Consider the following 23,531-nt stretch of genomic DNA (forward strand, 5'->3'; position numbering starts at 1 on the left):
TGCTATCTTACTTATGTCGATATTATAATTTTTTATAATTTGAGAAAACTTTCTATAAATATTTTCACCAGAATGCGAATCAGTAAATGGAACTATATCCAATAACAATGATTTCATCTCCCATTTTTCATCAATAAAATGGCAGGTCAACCCTAAAAATGGTACATTAGTAGGGCTTGACCATTATATCAGTTGTAAAGTTAATATGGCATTTTAAATTATTTATAATTATTTTAACTTTATTGAATTCTTTATTAAAATATTCATTCATATATAGTTTAATTGACGGTATTGAGCATATTTTTATATCAGGATTTAAAGCTCTAACGAAGGACTTGAATTCCTGAGTGGCGAGAATTTAAAAGGTATATTTGACTTTAGCAAAAATTTTAATAAATAATGCTTAACATCATCAGCATTTGTTTTGGGTATATCATTTAAATAGTTTCTAATAGTTTTATTTTGTTTTTGATGAAATCTCTTGTTATGATTAATTAGTGCTGACGTAGTTTTTTTCTTGCACATTATCTCCACATTGTATATTTTACATTTAGCTGTTTCTTTTTTAGCATCATGGAGATAATGATTCCATATTAAAGAATTTTTCCGCCTAGCATTAAAATGTTCAGTTTGATCAGAGATTATTGTAGATCTTGAACTATTTGAGGATTGACTATGTCCTTCACCACATCTTCTTCCATCAAGATTTTCTAATTGATCTTTGAATATATTTTAACATTATATCATATAAAATCCAAGTTTACCATCCTTCCTGAAATTTCAGATTAATGACACATTAGAAGCTGAAAGATAAAAACAGTAAATTAATTAAACAGTGGCATAGGCATGGGGGGGGGGTCTTTTTTTAAAAAAAAAAATTATTTTAATTTACTATTTTTATTCCTATTATGAATTAGCAAAACCTTAGAGATAATTAGACCTTTCTTTATAAATTCAAATCAAAAATAGCAATATGATAATATTAGTTTTAAATAATATTTATTTTTGTAAAATAAATTCTTAGTTATAACATTTATAAAATTTTTGTATTAATTCTTAAAATTTATGGAAATACTATTTTAATCAAAGTACAGTGTATTATTTTTATATTTTTTTAAATTTATATTTTATGTAATTGTTAAATTACATTTTTTTAAATAGTTTTTATACAATAAAAATTTTAAAATAATCTATATAAAATATCTACATTTTAAATATTTGCATAATATATAACAAATTTTAGAGAGTATTTCATTATAGATTTTATTTATTATATAAAAATACTTTAGTAGCATAAATTTCCTTTATTTAATCATGTATTTATTTTTATTATTAATATCATTTTATTAGAGATGAAGGTGATTATGACAAAATAAAATTTTTAAAATTATAATCTATTTAAAATATCTACATTTTAAATATTTGCATATAAAATATAACAAAATTTTAGAAAGTATTTCATTATAGATTTTATTTATTAAAAATAATTTAGTAGCATAAATTTCCTTTATTTAATCATGTATTTATTTTTATTATTAATATCATTTTATTAGTTAGAGGTGAAGGTGATTATGACAAAATAAAATTTTTAAAATTATAATCTATTTAAAATATCTACATTTTAAATATTTGCATATAAAATATAACAAAATTTTAGAAAGTATTTCATTATAGATTTTATTTAATATATAAAAATACTTTAGTAGCATAAATTTTCTTTATTTAATTATTTATATAATTTTTATAGGTGATTATGACAATGTAATTGAGGATGAATATATTATAATGCACTATCTGAATTAGATTGTCTTTAAAATTTGCCAAAAATAAGGTTACTAAATGGGAAAAGGATTTTCCTAATCAAATAATAAGAACTAGTCAAAAAAATTTAGTTATTTATCTGCCAGGAGCTCGAGAATATGGGAAAGAGGAACACTCTATAAAAATGTTTTGACTTGTTCATAACATCAAAAATGATTAAAGAGAAACAATCAAAATAAAATAATTATATTTTACTTTGAAGCTTTTCCTTTTCTTCCATTAAACTTTTTCAGCAAATATAACTTGTTATGATTTGATATTTGATAATAGGAAATAAAATAAAACGAAATGATATCCACTAGGAAAATTTAATTACTTCTTTTTATTTTACTTGCAATAAAATATTTGTGAATAATTACGAATATTTATATATAAATAATTTCGAATAATACGAATAATTTTCCTCATTATTCATATTCTTGTGTTATTCATATTCGTAAAATACGAATCGAATCGAATATCAAATAACAAATTATTCGTTTTAGGCTTAATCCTTTGCTAAACTATACAATTGAACTTTAACTCTTGCACTCTTCTTATCCTACCCTTTAAACCCGAAATATCGTTTAAATTTAAAAACCAATGAAATGGAATACGGGGGAATTCTGTATCCAAACACTGACATTTTATCTATCTTTGTAAAGTTTCAAGCAACATCAGATCCATTTGCTAAAATAGAAAAAATTTGCAGAATGCTTTATTATTAATCTCGTATTGATTATACAAATACTAGTGCTGTAAACGTTACTTCAAAAAAGAAACTCGTTACCTTTCAAAAAGCGTTGCCCTAGATAATAAAATTATAATATATTATAAGATAAGATCGTTTTATGATTTTTTTAATAAGAATTGATTTGTAAAATTTTAATCAGATAAACAAGAGCGCTTTGTGCATCTTTAGATGTGCTAAACACATGTTCAACTAGTGCAAAGAATGGAAGGGTTTTTATAAATAAAAATTTTAATTGGAGGAATTTATTTATATATATATATAAAGAATAGTCTTTATTTTCAAAAATAACTTTTTAGATCGCCTTCACAAGAATCTTCATTCAGATTCTCGTTAAAAAAATTTTAAAATGTTTATCAGAATTTAATCTGGTATGTGTGTTGTTATTTATAGAAATGAAATCTAATTTTTCTTTATATTAGTCAAGATCCTTTTTAGAACTGGAATTTTTTGATGTTTTCGCCATAATTATCAATTATTAACTTAGCTATTGATATTAGATTCAATATTTGATCATAATTAGTTTTAAATTAAAAACTAATTATTTAACATCAGTAAAAAGGTAAAAAATGCGTTTTTTGGACCTTTAACCCCGATTATCTCCGCTAATATAGTTGCTAATGCGCTAAAATTTTGTTTATCCGAAAATCTTGATTTTTTTGCTCATTTGACGAAAATCAAGATTTTCGGCCGACCCCTTTCATATTCGATAAAAAGTTGTAGACTGGTTATATATGTTCCCATTAGATTATAAACTAAATTTTAGCGCATTAGCAACTATATTAGCGGAGATAATCGGGGCTAAAGGTCCAAAAAAGACTTTTTTGCTTTTTATTGATGTTAAATAACTAGTTTTTAATTTTAAACTAAATATGATCAAATATTGAATCTAATATCAATAGCTAAGTTAATAATTGATAAAATATGGGTCATCTTATGGTCAGTTGAAAACTTGAAATTAATATTTCGAAATGTATATGATCTCCGATTTTTAATTTTTTTAAGAAATATTATCCGTTTAATATTTTTATAATAATTTCTTCAACAATTAGGATGGCTGGATATTTATTTAAAAAAATATTGCGATTTTTATACTTTGAAAAAATAGATGGCGCTATATATAATAGTTTTAATATGTTAAAATTCATTTTTTTATTGATTAAAAATATTTTAATGTATAATATATCATAAAATTGGATTATATAATTTTGTAAACCTTATTCCCCTGAGATTTTCGCAGGATAAAAAATTTTAATAATTTTTTTAATATTTCAATGTAAATTAAAAAATCCGACTAGCACACGAACAAAAAAGCAGGATTAAAGGAGTGCAAAAAAATTATTAAGGGAAAAATCGAAAATCACATTAATTACCAGGCCTACCCCCCCCCCCCCCCAGACTAAGTCATACCCATCAAGATCAAGAATATTATGAAATTGTAATTATCTTAAATTATTAAAATAACCAGATATAAAGAAAATTTCGAAGATTTTGAAAAATTTTTTAAGCAATAAAAATAAACAAAATTATAGTTCTGATGAAATAAGCCGACTCATGCCTGGAATAAAAGATTGTATATCTGTTAAAGGCGAGAAAGAATCAGTCCAAAGACTTATATTAAATAAGCGTAAATAAATATTCAAGATGTTTAAGGAAGAATACCCAAATATATCAATTGGATTCTATAAATTTGCCGAACTTAGACCAAAAAACTGTATTTTAGTTGGAGCTAGTGGCACACACACTGTTTGTGTCTGCGCCATTCATCAGAATGTGAAATTAATGACAAATGTAGAAAAATTTAAAAGATGGGGAATTTTTAACAATTCTAGATTATTCTGAGAATTATTCCTTCATTTTACAAGATGAAGTTCAGGGATTTCATTGGAACAACGTGCAGGCCACTATACATCCATTTGTAGCATATTATAAATTTGGAGAATTAAAAAATATAAATTTTGTTATTTTATCCAAATTTAATTCTAAACCAGAAAAAATAATATATTTTTCAGATGAAGCCGCATCTCAATATAAGAATCGCAAAATTTTTCTGAACATATGCCTTCATAAATACGATTTTAATATTCCTGCTGAATGGCATTTCTTTGCCACTGCTCACGGCAAAAATGCAAGTGACGGTATCGGAGGAACTGTCAAAAGATTAGTTGCCAGAGCTAGTCTTCAATGGCCAAATAAAAATCAAATCCTAACCTCATTAGAATTATATAATTATGCTAAAGAAAATATTAATGGATTCCATTTGAATATGTATCCAATCAAGAATATATCGAAGAGGAATTAGCCCTTCATAAAAGATTTAATTCTGCACTGCTCATACATGGGACCCAAAAAATTCACGGGATTATTCTCATTGATCAAAATAAACTAAAAACCAAAATATATTCTAATTCCAAAAAATATAATATAAAACAAGTTCCGTTTTTAAATGAGAAAATTATATTTTAAAATATTAATGGATATATAACATGTGTATATGATGATATATGGTGGTTAGGATATATAATCGATAAAAGTTATACAAATGTAAATCCGATTTTTACACCCTTGTGGACCTTCAGCCTCATTTAAATTTCCTCTGAAAGATAATATTTTAGTGTTGCCTAAATCTCATATTCTCTCGCTGGTCAATCCTTCTACTCCCACCAGTCGAACATATATATTATCTGCTGAAGAATCTCACAAGCTAGCCAGGCTTTGTATTCCTTTAGATGAAGTAAGATTTAATTAATTTATAAACTATCTTAATTAGGCAAAATTTGTGAAGATTTTAAAAAGTTATAATCTGAATAACAAATAATATATATAATGCACATTGTAATCGATTTAGTATGATATATATACATTAAAATATTTTTAATCAATAAAAAAAATAAATTTTAACATATTAAAACTATTATATATAGCGCCATCTATTTTTTTAAAAAGTATAATAATTGCAATATTTTTTTAAATAAATATCCAGCCATGCGAATTGTTGAAGAAATTATTAAAAAAATAGTAAACGGATAATATTTCTTAAAAAAAGTAAAAATCGGAGATCATATACATTTCGAAATATTCATTTCAAGTTTCAACTGACCATAAGATGACCCATATTTTATCAAAAATTAATTTTGATGTTTTCGCCATAATCATCAATTATTAACTTAGCTATTGATATTATATTCAATATTTGATCATATTTAGTTTAAAATTAAAAACTAGTTATTTAACATCAGTAAAAAGCAAAAAAAGACGTTTTTTAGACCTTTAACCCCGAATATCTCCGCTAATATAGTTGCTAATCGGCTAAAATGTTGTTTATAATCTAATGGGAACATATATAACCAGCCTACGATTTTTCATCGAAATCGAAAGGGGTCAGCCGAAAAGTGATTGATTTGACATGGAATGACCCGCAATGACCCTATATCAATACAACAATGATGTTGATCAACATTAGAATAAAAGTGTATAAATATTAAAATTATTTTTGATTTGTTACCATCTAACTGATCTTCAATTTTTTTGATATTTGATATATATAGATGTCACAATTTTGGACTCAAAGGCCAATATCTGGTTCTGTTTAAACTATTTAAACACCATTTATAAATATGATATAGGGTTGGCAAAATTCACAAATTTTTTATGAAAATAAAAATAATCAATTTTTTTTGATTAAGCGATTAATAAAATATTTTTTAAAAATATACCCTAGAGGAAAATAATTCCTGAGGCAACATGCATTTATTTTATAATATTAAATATCTATTTCACTGTTATACCTAAACCATTGTTAAATTAGCATTTAAGACTCAAAAAATTACAATATAAAATAAAATTTTAATCTTATAAATATGTTTAACTATTTTAAATTTTAATGTTGATAATATTTGATTATTTTATACATTTTTACATAAACAAGAATCAAAATTAAAAAATCTAATAATTATTTAAAATAAAGGACAATTGGTTTAAATAAAATTTATTTAATCATTCCAACTGTACCATACTACATTTTTATTTAAAAATGGATGATTTCACCTAGAATCATCTAGGTGTTATACGAAATGTAAAGGTCTTTATAGTCTAATCCAGATAGACTCTGAGAAAATGGCCCAGCCTTATATATTAAATATCAGAGACCTGAAAAGGCACAATAACAAACAACCTGATCCGGGTTCATTCTTAACCTGTCCCAAGTTTATTAATTTTTAGCTCTACCTGGGTATCTAAAATGTGATTCCTCAGGATGTCTGTGGTAGTAAATAAATTATTAAATGTTCCATAAGGTGTATTTTGAAATAATTGATAAAATTTAAATATATCATCATATTAAGCCATAGTAAAAAAAAGTTGGATTTATCTCAGATTATAGTTAAAGTAACATATCATATATCAAATTTTTTTCAAAAGTATTTAATTTAAAATTACCAAAAAAAATAATAAAAGAACTAAAATTTATTGTCAAGCTCAAAAAATTTAACATGAATCTAAAAAAACTTATTTTCAAACGTGATGAATTAAAATAAAAATTTTAATTCTACATCAAGATGTTGGCTAAAAATGTAAAGTTTTAGCAAATAAATAAAATTTATATAATGTTATTTTATGAAATGAAAAATATAATCTTTAATTCTAGCATTTAATTTCCATATTATCAAAATTTGTATAAAACATACTGGATTTGGGGCACAATTCCTGAACTTTCGATTGAAGGGGTTGCAGGAGTTATAGGGGTACCTGGAAAGAAATTAGAGCCTAGCATATTGCTACCAGGATTGCTATTAGGATTAGCAAAATTTAAAAATTTTCCTGGTGTATACATATTATTTTTATTAGTAAATAGACCATAATTATTAGTATTTGCAGTAATAGAAGGATTAATAAATTCTTCTTCTGATTTATGAAATGATAAAATGGTGGCCTTTGGATCAGTATTATAAGAACTAAATGTTTGCAGTGAGGTTACTAAGTTTTTACTCTTGAAATTATTTTGATTTAGTAGTGGGTTTAAAATTTCATCATTTTTAGCACTTGAATTTAGCATGAGAATGGTATTTGCATACTCTGCTTGTACATGATTTTGTTTGATAACAGATTCAATTTTCTTTTTTTTGGTAAATTATTATTTATAAAAAATATATAATTACCTCATTAGGAGATTTAATAATACTAAAAGTTCTATTATTTTCCATTATATTATTAAGGAATATCTCGTCAATCGCCACTTCTTATAAATTCCTGATTGGCTAATAATGGATATTTATTTTCTGAACTTCAATGAATTTAATTAGTGGTTATTTGAGTTTTTTTTAAAATAATTTTATTGAACTTCAATGAATTTATTATCAATTATATATTAGATTTTTTTTTACTCATTATATTTAACCTGACAATCCAATTAAATTCTTATTTTAAATTAGGCTGAATTCATATATTTTTTCTTTATTATGTAAAATAAATATTATTGAAAAGTGTAATCATTGTGGGACACATTATCCTGGACCCGTCCCAGCTTCAAATAATCGTAGCAGAAGATTTATTAATATATAATGTAACAAAAACCTTTAATCATAAGGTATTTGATCACATGACTTCTTTACCTGAATTTATGAAATTTAGATGAATACCAGATGATTCCATTTATCGTAAATTTTTCTAGGTTATCAGTTGGATCTATATTATTATTCTTGTAAAATAATGTGATATGCGATTAATAAAATTTATTTAGGCTTTTTGCTATTTTGTCTTTATATTTTCTAGTTGGAGTTTTATATCGAAAATGTTATAGGCGACACTCTGGTTATGAAATTCTTCCAAACCATGATTTTTGGGTGGATTTACCATTTTTAATAAGAGTTATTATGAATATTAAATTAATATATTAATTTATTTAGTAGGATGGATATATGTATATGGTTAGAGGTTGTCAGGTTGAACCTTTTTACGACCAGATATAATCTCAGATATTTACTAATTTGTGTAGTTCTTAATTTTTTCAGTTATATATGCCCGAATATTTTATAATTTATATGTAATTATCTCAAGATTCATATTAATTGCCCTAGGTTCTAAATAACATTGTATATAATATAATAAAACTTTTAAAGAATTACTTATATATTAGTTAATTGTCTTTAGTTATAGAATTATGAATTATAAATACACAAGACATTTTTGATAAAATTAATTCTTTTCACTCATAGTGATATTAATTTTAATTAGATTATCTTTTATATGATATCTAAGCTATCCTTTATACTTTGTGGAGACAATATAGTGACTTGGGGAAAAATTTAAGGTAAATGATTATGAGAGGGGCCTTTTTTTGGGCAGGCATGTTTAAAAAGCTAAGCTTGTTATTTAAACTTCATTTTTTTAAGAAGTAAGAAAATAAAAAAAATTATGTATACAATTTAATTAATGAATTGAGTGGAGAGAGATTTGGATAGGTTTAATAAGTATTTTCTCTGAAATTTGATGATGTATGTTAACAACAAATAATTCCTTTTGTATTTTTGAAATTATATCATATTGACACATTGTTTTACCAATTCCTACTTATATAAGTAATTTAATGATTGAAAAAATTTATACATGTCAAAAATTACCATTTCTGAAAAGTGGAACTTGATGGAATATTTATAACTATTCATAAATTTCTTTCTTTCAAATTTTCACTTAATAAAGTTTTAATGAAAAAAATATGTCTCTAAATTATATTATACTATAAAATATTAAATTTTTATCAAGTATTAATTTATAAAATTATCTAAAGAGGATTCAAATTATAATTGATAGTTATTATTAGTGATGAACATTTGAACCATTTTTAAAAAGGCCTACTCAGTATTTTATCCAGAAAAATATTATTCAAGAAGGTTTGGACATCTATTTGCAAAATCTTGAAGCTTAGGCAATATATTTCTGGCAAAAATATTAAGTTAGCCCTTTTTAAAAATTTGCTAAAATGGAGCAATTTTCTTTCACTAGTTACCATTATTAGATTTAAAAAGAGAAATCAAATTTTTATGCCCACCCACAATTACATATTTTCTAGAGATGGTCACCCCAGAATTTTCACGCCCTAAAAACACTTCTATTGCTACTAAATTTGGATTAGTAAGTAGAAAAATAGTGAACAATCTATTTACATTTTAACTTGATCTGAATCCTTTGGAGTAATGGTGGGGTAAATCTTACCCCACAATTATTAAACCTTTATAAAATATATACCTGATGTTATATAGACGTTTGGTTTTTTATTTTTTAATAATTATGTGTTTACAATTTAATTATTTTTAATTGAGTAGTTTATAAGATATTCAATTTGTTTAACCTTGGGGCAAATAGGCCACACCTTTTCTGCAACAAATTTTTATTAAGTTTTATTGCTTATTTTTTGACTGATATATCGTCACTATAATGTTGGAAATTTATAAAATTATTTTATTGAACTTAAAAATTCATAAATGTATCAGACGCATAAACTTTCTTATAAACAAAATCAGATAACACTTTTAAAGGTTATCAATTATATGTGTTGTATTCCATATCAAATCAACTGAAGATTCAACCCGGCCCTCTTCGATTTTTTTTAAAATTGTATGATAGAAATTTAAAATTTTAATTCTCAACTCGGCTTACTTCATGAGATCATCTTTAGAAACGCGGAAATTCCAAAATAGAACTATATTAAATTTTAAATATCTCCAAAAGTAATTAAGCTAAAGACATAATTTAAATTTTATTAAATATAGAATTGCCAATTAATATGATATAAAAGTTATTATATTAAAAATAGATCTATTACCAAAAACCGGAAATGGCTATAAAATCAAAATTGCTCTTTTTTTTCTTTCAAATTTTTTTTAAAAGATAGATATTATATTTCTTAATGTTTGTACTATTTCCTAGATTGGGACGAGTACTGGGCCAAAAGTTATTACACTTTATATATAATTAGTATGGCTTAAATCCTATATTATACCAAATATAGAGTAATCATTTTTTTAAAATAAGTGGGTAATATATGTAAATAATAACATTAAAACTAAAATCCTAAAAAATCTGATTATTTTGCGTTTTTTAATATTTAAAAAAGCAAAATAGCAATTTTATAATTCTGACGAAAACAGCACTTATATGCCAGGCATGAATAATTTTATATCAATGAAGTTAATGGAAAAAAGAAACAAGTGCATAAGAGATTAGTTTTATGCAAAATAAAAGAATTAGTTACCAATTTGAAATAACAGTTTGCTATCATGAGACCAAAGAAAGAAAGAAGGTGGGCCTGAAACGCATACAATATGCATCTGCACATTTCATCAAAATTTTAAATTAATTATAAATGGTGGTAAATAATATAAGTTGCAAACCAGCATAACTATCCATTTCATCCCTTAAAAGATTAGAAGCACTACATTGCACAAAGTCTAAGCAATTCAGCCCAGTCTTGCTGTTACTTAAGGAAATGTCAAATGTGTCCCGGCACTTTGGAACTTAGAGAAAGACTACATTTATGTCATAAATGATACATTTTTGTAGTATAGCGTCAATCATTTTATATGTATAAATTTGTTTATCTATTTTTTTTGTATATAGTTAAAATGTCAGTCATTTTAATATTAGATATTTTTTTATATATTGTAGATTTTTTTTGATAAAAGATCATTAATTTTTTTTATGAAACTTGCAAAAAAACCGATTCCTTCAAGATTATCAATTTTGTTATGAAAATTACTTATAATGATTATTTTTAGACTTATCAATATTTTTATTAATAAAGAAATTTGGTTGAATTAGTTATTTGAATAAATTTATTTAGAACGTTTTCTAGGTCCTTTTATTTGTAGTTGGGCATTTTCTTTTTCTCTTATTTTCAGAATTTATTTTTCGTCATATTTTTTGACAGTTGTTGACCGCGACTACCAGGATAGTTTCGATTCCAGGGTTATTCGGTATTTTAAGGTAAAAAATATTTTATTTTATATTTTGTATCTCTCCTCAGAACACAACGCAATCACATTTTTGTTTAAATTTTTTAGAAATTTAACAAGGCCGATTTAAAGTAATATAAATTTTCCATATAATGAGATGGGCTTTATGTTAATTTTGATATTGAGCCTAGCTTATTTAATAAAATTTCGGAATATCCGAGTCTTACTTATCAAAATTTGTATCAAATGGTTGATAAATTTGTTGTAAATAATTCATTAGTGACGATTTTATTATTGATCACACTATATGGGTTATCTATTATAATAAAATTTTTGTTTAAATGTACTCTGGTTGCGACCAGAGTATATGGTAATTGGAAAATAGACACTCCGGTGTCGGCTGATTGTTGGAAAAAAATTTCGGTCTTGGAAAGTAATTTAAATTTGGTTTTAAATGAAATCAAGAACGGCAGACCAGTAATGGTAGAAACTTTGGAATGTAATAACGATGATCGTTTGGATAGTGTGGAGAGATCTGTAATTATCCTCCAGGAATTGAAAGAACTAAAAGAAGTGATTAAGATTATGTATCAAGATATAAATAAGTTGGTTATAGCTAATAGTAATAGTAATAAAGGACAAATATGTGGTCCGACAGGGTCAAATGGGAAAAATATCTCCGTTGAAAAAATGGTTTTTCTGATCATAAGAAAAATTTAGAAGATTTGAAATGTACCCGCTGTGGGTATTGGGGCCACAAGGTAGAGACCTGTGTGGTCAAAGAACAAAATTTTCGTGAAGGTTTTTCGTTAAAGAAACTGACATTCGAAAATTCTAATGTTAGAAAAATTTCTGGTGCCAACACGAATAAATTGGAGGTTCTACGATCGAATTATGGCAAATCCCGTTTATGTTTTAAATGTAACAAACCGGGACATGTAGCCATAAACTGTAGCAAAAATTGACTATATGATTGCAAGTGTAATCATATAGTAAGTAGGAGATCGGGAGGGAGAAATATTAATAAAGTAAATAACCATGCTGAAATGAGATATGATTCTCGTAAAAGCAGTGGTTTTAACCGAAATTTTTTTTTATCCTGATGCTAAAAATAAAAATAATAAAGATTCTAATGATTTTAAATGGGAGAAATATCCTAGGGGTATTATTAAATATTCCGATGAAAGGAATATTAATACTTTCAGATGGGAATAATATCCCAGTTATATTGCAAAAAAAAATATGAATATTGTTAATGAACCACTAAATTCCGAGTTGAATTTATGTTCAAATGGGAATTCTCATGAAGCTGATGTTTCAAACGAAATTAATATTGATCAGTCAAATAAAACATGATATTTTAATGACTGAGAGATTAGTCGAACCTTGTCCTTGTCCAAAATTTACTGTAAGAGTTGACTCGAGGGATATTGACATATTGTTCGACACAGGGGCTAGCTTTTCCATAATGTCTAGAAGAAATTATTATAAGTATTGGCCTGGGGGTAAACTTGAGAAAGAATCTATGTGTGTCAGACAATTTGATGGGTCTGAGATAATAGTTTTGGGAAAAACTAAGTTGGGAGTAATTCTCCATGATACCACATTTTTCCTAGATTTATGGGTAGTAAAGAAAGATGTGGAAACCATCATGGGGTGGGATTGGATTGTTCAGTTAGGTCCTTTCAATAATTATTGGAATATTTTTGCCATACATAATGGTTCGGCCCTAAATGAGACTAAAAACAAAAATATTGCTAATAATGCTCGAAAAAATATTCATGAAATAGAAGGGACAGGTTTAACTGTAAAAAAGATAATTCAACCCGTAATTCTGATAGTTATGTAAATTCCACGGAATCAATGGTTGAAAACAATAGTAGCATTGATGAAACCCCAATGGTTGCTATTGGTATTCATGAATTACATAAAATGCGTGAAAATATATCTCGTTTAATGAAGAAATATGAAATAATTTTCGAAGACAAATTAGGTTGTCTTAATGATTATCAAGTAGATATAAAATTAAGGGAGGGATTTTTCTAGCGTGTCGACGAGTTCCTTTTGAATGGAAAAAAGAAATTGACGAAGAATTGGATCAGTGGGTTAAAGATGCCATTTTTGTTCCAGTGGAATATAGTGTATGGGCAACCCCGTTGGTACCGGTTAAGAAATCAAATGGTAAATTGAGGCTCTGTGCTAATTTCAGAGTAACCGTTAATCGATGGGTAGCAGAAGTTAAATACCCTTTGCCTCGAATTGAGGAAATTTTGGCTCAGTTGAAGGGAGCGAAATATTTTTCAAAGGTTGATTTTTCGTCAGCCTATTTACAATTACCTTTGAGGGAGGAGATTCGTAAATTATTGACGATCACGACTCCTAAAGGGTTGTTCGCTTTTTGTAGATTACCATTTGGGTTGAGTGTGTCAGCACCTATTTTTCAGCGTACCATGGCGTCCGTTTTCCAAGGACTAGAGGGGGTATTTTATTACATGGATGATGTGCTAATTACAGGGATGACGCCTGAGCAGCATAACCAACGTTTAGAGGAAGTTTTTAAAAGAATTCATGGTAAAGGCTTGAGAGCCAGCAAGGAGAAAAGCATTTTGGGCGTAACGGAGGTAGAATATTTAGGTCATCACATAAATGGGATTGAGGTGAAACCATTACAAAAAAATTTGAAGAATATAGTAAATTTGAAGCAGCCCAATAGTAAAACTGAGGTACAGTCCTTTTTGGGTATGGTAAATTACTACCATCGTTTTATAGAGGATTTTGCGAAGGTAGCTGCCCCGTTATATGAAAGGGAAAGATTGGGGAAGAGCCAATTTTAGTATGTTTCAACAATGATTTAGAAATCATTTTAGCTGTTGATGCCTCCAACAAAGGTGTTGGAGGAGCCTTATTACATGTAATTGATGGTGTGGAAAGAACCATCCTTTTTTCCCCCGAGTTTTTCGGGATGTCGAAACGAGATATTCGGTGATTGAATAGGAGGCATTGGCCGTGATTTTCGGTTTGACGAAATGCCGTGAATATTTGATTGGTAAAAAATTTGAAATTTTTACTGACCACAAACCGTTAATCCACCTATTCTGAAAGGATAATAGGGAGTTAATGCTATCTCCCCTGTTACAACGTTGGTTATTATTAGTGGGCAGTTTTAACGTGGAAGTTAGATATCGTCGGGGCAAAGAGAATCATTTGCCTGATATTTTGTCCAGGTTAGGTTCTAGCTGTGCGGATTCAGAAATAAGCGATAGTATAAGTATTGATAGAGAGAAAGCCCTAGTGCGTTTTCTGTCTTATATTTTAAAAGGGGGTCCTACCAATTGGGAGGATTTGAAAACCAATACTGTGAATGACAAAGTTCTAGGTCAGGTAAAATTAAGTCTTACAGGAGAGAAACCTTGGAAAAACAAATATGATGCATATAAAAAAATACAGAAAGAATTATCAATTGTTGATGATTGTATTATGAGGGGAAACAGGGCCTTAATTCCTTATAAATTACGGAGTAAAATTATGAAATTATTGCACGCTGGTCATCAAGGTCGAGACAAGATGAAATCTTGGGCTCGAGAATATGTATGGTGGCCTGGTATGGGCAATGATATTGAACGAATTACCAGGAAATGCGTTCCTTGTAATGCCTGTGCCCCTATGCCCCGTAAAGAGGTAGGGCAATTTTGGCCTAAATCAAAGAACCTTGGGAACGTATCCACATTGATTTCTTTGATCTTAATAAAAAGACATATTTTTTAGTGGTAGATTCGTATTCTAAATGGATAGAATAAACAGAAGTACATGTGTATACCACGAAAATTGTTGTTAAAAAATTAAGAGAATTATATGCTCGGTTCGGTTTTCCCGACACAATAGTGTCTGATGGGGGTCCCGCCTTTGTCAGTGAGGATTTTAAACAGTTTTGTGTTGAGTCACAGACAAAACACATTCTAGCTCAACCATATCATCCCAGCTCGAATGGACAAGCTGAGAGGATGGTAGCCATTGTTAAAAATTGGCTTAAAAAGGCTGGAACCCATAAAGATGAGACTTACATGTCTCAATTATATTACCTCAATTCTCGCAATCGAGAGGGGGTTACGCCTGTAGAGTTATTTTTAGGTAGGCGAACACGGGGTCCATTAGATTTCTTAAAACCAAAAATGAATATTATTACCTCAGGGTAAAGTTTTCAGTAGGACAAAAAGTTTGGGCCAGTTTGTTTGACAATCGAAAAACAAAATGGGAAAGAGGTCGGGTCATATTAAATCGGGGTTCGAAATTGAGAGAAATTTTGTTAATAACCGGGGTTACGGTGATCCGTCATCACGATCATGTAAAATTGGGATAAATAAGAAGAGTAAATAATATGAGAAGACATACTCGTTTTTTTACGGTTCATAACGGTCCGGGTTACGTATATTGAATCATATTGTAATATGTCAATATATGCAGGTTTATGGTCATTGCCGATTCAATGTATAGTTCAATTCAGACGGGTTCATTAAAAAGTTTTTCACCATTTTAATGATATTGAAAAGTTTTTTTTTTTGGTTCGTTAAGGAATGTTCTGTGTATGCCAGATGATAGGGACAATAAGCCATTTTAGTTAAATGAATAGAAAAGTTTTTTTTAAAGTAATGAATAGATGTTTTTATCTTTTCTTAAATGAGTGGAAAAGTTTTTTTTTTAATGAATAGATGTTGTTATCTTTTCGTGAAAGAATAGAAATGTTTTGTTTTTATCTTTTCTTGAATGAATGGACTTTTGTTTTTATCTTTTATTGAATGAATAGAAAGTTTTTTTTTGAGGGGTATTAAAATAGCTTGTGTTATTAATGTTAGTCGAAAAGTTTTTATTTTATCATGGTACTGCATAATGTATATTGAAAAGAAAATCTTAAACATTTGGTAAGAAGATTGTTGTTGTATTAAATATTTGTTTCTCCCAGTCCTATGGTTGCAATTTTTTTTCCTTACTTATTTTATTAGAAGTTGCCTTCAATTTTGTAATTAAAAGTAGAAATGAATAATACTAACTTGGGGGATTCGCGTGAGTGAGTTAGATTAGTTTTACAAATACTGTTATGTTAGTGGTTTCACTTGACGCTCACCCCAAGGGATATTGTTGATAATAATATAGAGATAGTTGAAGCACATGGGAGAAATAAGTTTTGTTTTTGTTATAATGTATGCGCCGCAACTAGTATACATTAATACATTAAACCATAAGTTTTTTTTTTGTAAAATATATTATAATACATTTTATGCCGATAAACATTATATATAGTAAAAATTTTCAATATTTATAATCATAAAATTTTTTTTTAAAAAAAAGTTTTGTTTCCCTTTTCATTCGTAGAAATAAAAATTTTATATTTAAATAGTCCCTACGTAATAATCTATTTATTAGTCGACATATAATCCTTTGGATAATACTTGTCCACCGCCCAAATATCATCCACATGGAAACTACTAGCCGTTTGATCGATTTGGGATCTTGTTATTTGCAGGTAACATTAATACCCAAGAATACCGGAATGACTATACAATCACCGATATCCCAGGAGAATTCTATGGCGTCTGGGGGGCTCAGGAAGCGAAGATGCTTCCATTGCCACAACGATGATCATATCCGTAGCCAATGTCCAAGCTTGGGTAAGGATGTTCGCCAACCTCTAGCCCCGGTCCATGACAACTCTATAGGTCGATCAGCCAAACATTATCGAAAAATACTGGGTGACTCAACGCAAGGGCCATCAACATTTTCTCCCATGCGTCCGGCTCCGTCGGCCAACAGGGGTAAATTAATTGGCACCTCCAGTGGTCGTTCTAGCAGCGCATCAACCCCCCCCCCCCCTTCCCGACAGACGATATTCTAAAAAGGGCTATAAGCAGTATTCATGAGCCCGCTCCGACGACATCAACTTCTTCTGAGGTATCCCAACGTATTGACGCTATGGATTTGTGGGAGAATCAATACTGCTCTCGTGAGGACTCCCACAAAGTCCGCTATATACCCATTTATGGATGCATACTGTATGTACCTAGGTCGACAATTTTTTAAATATATATACAATTTTGTTTATTTGTTTGTTTATATGCGTGCCACAGCCCATAAAGGGGTGGCATTTCATAAATGATACATTTTTGTAGTATAACGTCAATCATTTTATATGTATATTTTTTTTTATCTATTTTTTTTGTATATAGTTAAAATGTCAGTCATTTTAATATTAGAGATTTTTTTATATATTGTAGATTTTTTTTGATAAAAGATCATTAATTTTTTTTATGAAACTTGCAAAAAAACCGATTCTTTCAAGATTATCAATTTTGTTATGAAAATTACTTATGATGATTATTTTTAGACTTATCAATATTTTTATTAATAAAGAAATTTGGTTGAATTAGTTATTTGAATAAATTTATTTAGGACGTTTCCTAGGTCCTTTTATTTGTAGTTGGGCATTTTCTTTTTCTCTGCTTTTCTTTTATTTTCAGAATTTCGTTTTTCGTCATATTTTTTGACAGTTAATAAAACATACCATATTTCATAATAAGACGACCCAAATTTATTCATTAAATAAAACAATCTAATATCTATCCATTAAGAAAAATATAATATAATAAATCATAATTATCCAACTCTCCATCTCACAAGGTCCATTCTTTTTTCCTCGCTGACATCTTCTCCCATTAATCCAATTCTTCATCCTAAATTTCCAACAAAGGACTTTTTATTGACCATCCACCATGTGATGATCACGTCCTTTTTTCATCCCCCAGGAAAACTCAATTCCCCTGTCAAAAAATAACTGACATTTGATGTATTATATTAAATTTGTTTCTTCTTTTTTTTCAACAGCTACAACACGCCCACCCTTCACAAGCCCAGCGTCCCTCTCTCTGTGGTGGTGTTGTATCGAATCACCTCTTTGAATTGTATCGAATCACCTCTTTAAATTGTATCGGGATGCCTTGAAGACGTTCAGGGAATTATCGAATCGTCTCGCCGTATGATGATTTATAATATAATATCTCCGGTACATTTCAATATATAATCGCGAAAACAGACATTATCAATAATGATATGTAAATTGGGGTATCTGCATTTATAATCTACGGAACATTAATATGGACAATGTAATATCAGCAAAACATAATAATTCATTCATTGCAAGACATTTGGGAAATATAAGCTATAATATACATTATTTGGGTAGGATTAATGGTAATTAGGAAATAATGATTTTACATATAATACTGTAATGTGAACACATGGTCTATGTGTGAAATGCAATTTCAACACATGTAATTGTCCTTCTGTAATGTAAACAAAATCTAAGCTACATTCTTATAATTATCTCCTAAAATAGATATAAAAATCCATTTTTAGGTATTAAAAATAATTGTGAAAATTTGCCGAACAAAGATTTTAAATAAAATTACAATACATAAGTATAGAAATAAATTTAATATTTCATAGGGAGGAAAAATATATAATATGTAGAAAATACAATATTTTCCATCTAGGAATTACTCAGTATCCTAAGAAAAATATACCATTTCCACCTAACTCTGCCATCACAATTAGCACAAATTCACAAAAATGTAGAATGCAAAGTAACCAAAATGGAGACTATAATGGGCTATATGGTATATCTGTAAAGAATTTTTAATATACCTTCACAATATAAAATAATTTGAGTCTTTTCTTAAAAAAAATGTTGATAAATAAATAGTAAAATGTGATGTGTTATAAAATTATTGAAAAGATAAAAAAAAATGTATTATGCAGCATAAATTTACAAAAAAAAATTTACACCAAAAAAAAAACTTTCCTCAGTATGCAAACTAAACAATATTTTCACCTCAAGGCATACCCCTCAACATGGGTTGACCTTATCTGTAAAAACAATTTCCTTTCACATCATTGCATACCATAAAAATCATGGTTACATGTCAATACCGCAAAAATTTTAGCGCGAAATGTATTATCGCGAATGCATTATCGCGAATGTCGATTACCGCGAAAAGATATTATAGCGAATGCATTACAGCGAATGCATTATCGCGAATATAATATAGCGATTGCATTACTAAGAATGCATTATAGCGAATATAATACAGCGAAATTATTATAGCGAATATATTAGCGCGAATGTAATACCGCGAAAATGTTATCGCGAAAGTATTATAGCGAATACATTACAGCGAATGAATTATCGCGAATGCATTTTCGCGAATATATTACCGCGAATGCATCATAGCGAATGTATTATAGCGAATGAATTATCGCGAATACATTATAGCGAATGCAATAGCGAATCCATTATAGCGAATGCATTATAGCGATGCATTATAGCGAATGCATTATAGCGAATGCATTATCATATCGCGAATGGAGTTTCATGAAAGTTACAATTTTATATTTATCGACTTTTCGACTGACTTAGTTGAATCTGAAAATTAAGTTAAAATGGGGATTGGCTCTAAAAACATTTTTTTATTGAAATTAAGCCTAAGGCTTTTCTTTTTTTTGACTCAAAATATATAAAAAAGATTCTAAGTATAATAAAATAGATTTCTCTTTTTCATCTAATCATTTTAAATATTAAACATCAAGTTTTTTCTTTTTAATTTATTGAAAACTTGTAGGGGAGAACGGGGTTATGGCGAACCCTAAAGGCAAACCTTAAGAAAATTATAAGTACTTTATCATTTTTAATAAAAAATATTTCATTTTGTTCAGCTCTATTAGTTTTATGATATGTTTAAATTTCAAAAATACATCTCTAATAATTTTTTCAAAATATCATTTTTCCTGGAATTTTTTTTGGTAACCGAGTGCCTACCCGGGGACGAACAAGCCCTTGGTCGAGGTTATTATAAACTCTGCTTAATTTCCCATATATAAAAGTTATATATTTTTTTATTAGGATATTTAATGATTCAAAACATAAAAGTGTTATATAAAATCATTTAAAACATTCACAATCTTTGCAAATAAAAAAACAATAAAATTGCAAAGCCATGTAACTAATAACTGACATTGAAAGCAGTCTTGATTGTTATGCTTGATATAATTTATTTGTATACCAAACAATTCATATAATAACATTTTTCGATTTTTTTTCTTTTAGTTGGTCTCTCCTTGACTTTTTTTGGGTGTCAAATTTTTATAAAATAGCAAAAAAAAAGGTTCTACCTAGCCCCATAAAAATTGCCCCAGTAGCACCACTTTGATTAAGATTATATTTTGAAGTAATTATATTATCAATTTTGTTCGGGTAAATTGTTATTCTATAAAATAGGATTTTTTCTTTTATATAAGATGATTTTTGTGTGGTAAAATTGTATATTAATCTTTATTTTTGAAAAATAGTAAAAGTGTAAAAAGTTACTTTTGAAGGTACGAATGATATAAAGCATTATAAAAATTCTTCAAGCGGTTCGATAGAAATAAAAATTATAGCCGCATATGCAATATATAAGTAAATAGTTTTGGTAAAAAATTATCTCCTAGAGTTTAATACTCTAGAAAATAAAGCCACTCTCACTATAACCCTGGGTTCATTATAACACCGGTCTCCCCTAATTATGGGCATCAGAAATTTTTTAGCTTTAGCTGATAACATAAAATAATATCACAAAGTTCTTTCCAAAAGTGTCTTACTTTGTGGAATAAACAAAAAATGTCAATTCTAGTGGAATTCGTATTACGAATCTATGGTTTTGCTTGATAAAATCTTAGTTGAAAAACAAAAGGAGATTGATGAGTTATATGATAAGCAAGGGGTTAGCTTGGTGAACTGAATTAATATTCCACTTTTTCCTAGAGAATTCAGGAATTAAACTTGATTCAAATTTTTATTATCATGTCAAAATTTTATCATTATCAGATCTTTGAAAAAATACATAATTTAGAAAATTATCATATGTTTATATTGTTAGTGGTATTTAATAATGAGATTTGTTTAATAATGCCAAAATATTTTATGTTATAGTTAATGAATTTGAAGAAATCTTTAAAAATATATATGTCCGACTACATTTTTTTATCTTAATTTTCTAAAAGCCACTTTATAAAATTTAAAGTATTTTGTTTTTATGTTATAGTTTATGAATTAAAGGAAATCTTTAAAAATATATATGTACGACTACATTTTTTTTATATTAATTTTCTAAAAACCACTTTAAATTTTGAGAATATTAAGACAGGAGATTTCATAAAAAACGAATGACACGTTTCGGAGTTAATAAGATTTCAAAACGCGATGTTTTTTAGCCGCCCGGTAAATAATCAAAATTTTTGATCTCATTATCAACTTTCTTCCAATAGTAGGAATAGGGCTAGTAGTTGTTTTTGTCAATATCATCATAAGCTTGACAATTTATAATTGAATTTTTTAAACCGTATCATGAATAATAAACCAATTTGCACAGTGAGATTTAAAAATAATTAAATAGACAGAATATGAAATTAAAAAATCTTCTTTTCCCATTTCAGAAAGTCTCATAATCATTATGTTTAAAAATATTTATTGTAGGCATTCCCTTTCAGGCAGAATAATATGATTTGAAAATAACTTATAAAATATTTGAACTAAATTCTCATATCATCTCTATTGAAACCACCAAAATATATAATTAAATATATTTTTTATCATTTTAAGATTTATATTTGAAACAGGAGTTGGCATTTATTATTTTTAAATTTAACAATGTTTAAATTTAGAAAAGAAAAGATATTATGTTTTAAAGCTATAAAATTAATAATTTTGACGATTACAAAAGATTTAATAAGATAGAGTTCTCAATCCAATGTTCCCCTTCATCTAATCTTATTTAAAAAATTTTAAAAATTATCAACATATTTTTTTAGCGCTGGAAAGGGTTAATCATATCAGTAACTAGGGGCTAGTAGAATTAGGTCGAATTAATTATATTATGCTTAAAAATATGATATAATAAGTATTCATTGGCTATTATAGCTTTAAATTCTATTTTTTTCTCTTTAACTTTCACCTTTTCTGGTGGTTGATAATCAAAAGAATTAGAAAAAAAATTAAAAAATTCATTAAAACTTAAACATTTTTAAAAATAAAATATCACATTTTGAAATTTTTTATGAATTATTTATATACAAATGGATTATTATTGATAATAACAATTATCCTATAGGAGACTTAATAAACCAATATAATCTACAAGCCTGGGGTTTGGGGCTTGTTGGGGCAAAAATTAACTTTTACTAGAATCAATCTTAAAATATAAAATATTTATTAATAGGGTCTTTTGTAAAAAACGACTTAATCTAATCGTTAAAAAAATTGAGTATACCAAATTCCACATATTTTTTAATAAAATACGAATTTCATAAATAACAAGTGACGTGTTTTAGAGGTAAATAATTTTAAAACGCTACTTTAAATAAATTGGTTTTTTGGAACTTAATAAATGGGTTAAATATAATTTTGATTGCATTGTGATAATGTTATAATGCATTCGCGATATTGCATTCGCTAATGCATTCGCGATAATGCATTCGCTGTAATGTATTCGCTCTAATACATTCGCTATGATACATTCGCGATAATACATTCGCTGTAATGCATTCGCTATAATTTCGCGGTAATGCATTCGCTATAATGCATTCGCGCTAATATATTCTCTATAATACATTCGCTATGATGCATTCGCGATAATGCATTCGCGGTATTACATTCGCTGTAATGCATTCGCTATAATGTTTTCGCGGTAATGCATTCGCTATAATGCATTCGCGCTAATATATTTGCTATAATACATTCGCTATGATGCATTCGCGATAATGCATTCGCGGTATTACATTCGCTGTAATGCATTCGCTATAATATTTTCGCGGTAATGCATTCTCTATAATGCATTCGCGCTAATATATTCGCTATGATACATTCGCTATAATGCATTCGCGGTAATGCATTCGCTATAATATCTTTTCGCGGTAATCGACATTCGCGATAATGCATTCGCGATAATACA

The 23,531-nt window shown here is 27.6% G+C and overlaps 1 protein-coding gene and 1 long non-coding RNA gene across 3 annotated transcripts in view; one reads left to right on the forward strand and one right to left on the reverse strand.

Annotated features, from left to right (window-relative positions):
- Positions 1-8,116, reverse strand: part of LOC135922687 (uncharacterized) — a 32,316-nt gene extending 24,200 nt beyond the window's left edge. Inside the window, exons 1-2 of the mRNA XM_065457119.1 lie at positions 7,708-8,116; positions 7,237-7,664 (exon numbers count right to left, since the gene is read on the reverse strand). Coding sequence (XP_065313191.1) covers positions 7,237-7,664; positions 7,708-7,752 — 473 coding nt within the window. The 5' untranslated portion in view covers positions 7,753-8,116. The remainder of the gene's footprint in view (positions 1-7,236; positions 7,665-7,707) is intronic.
- Positions 8,038-9,000, forward strand: LOC135922688 (uncharacterized). Of its 2 annotated transcripts, XR_010571001.1 has the most exons (4): positions 8,038-8,135; positions 8,180-8,249; positions 8,289-8,415; positions 8,458-9,000. It is a non-coding gene; the product is annotated as an uncharacterized LOC135922688 (long non-coding RNA). The 2 variants fall into 2 exon arrangements; XR_010571000.1 differs by lacking the exon at positions 8,038-8,135 and having other exon boundaries at positions 8,150-8,249.
- Positions 9,001-23,531: the final 14,531 nt, after the last annotated feature.

This window comes from Gordionus sp. m RMFG-2023, chromosome 1 (assembly GCF_954871325.1).
Source record: "Gordionus sp. m RMFG-2023 chromosome 1, tfGorSpeb1-WG-v2, whole genome shotgun sequence".
Taxonomy (NCBI): Eukaryota; Metazoa; Nematomorpha; class Gordioida; order Chordodea; family Parachordodidae; genus Gordionus; species Gordionus sp. m RMFG-2023.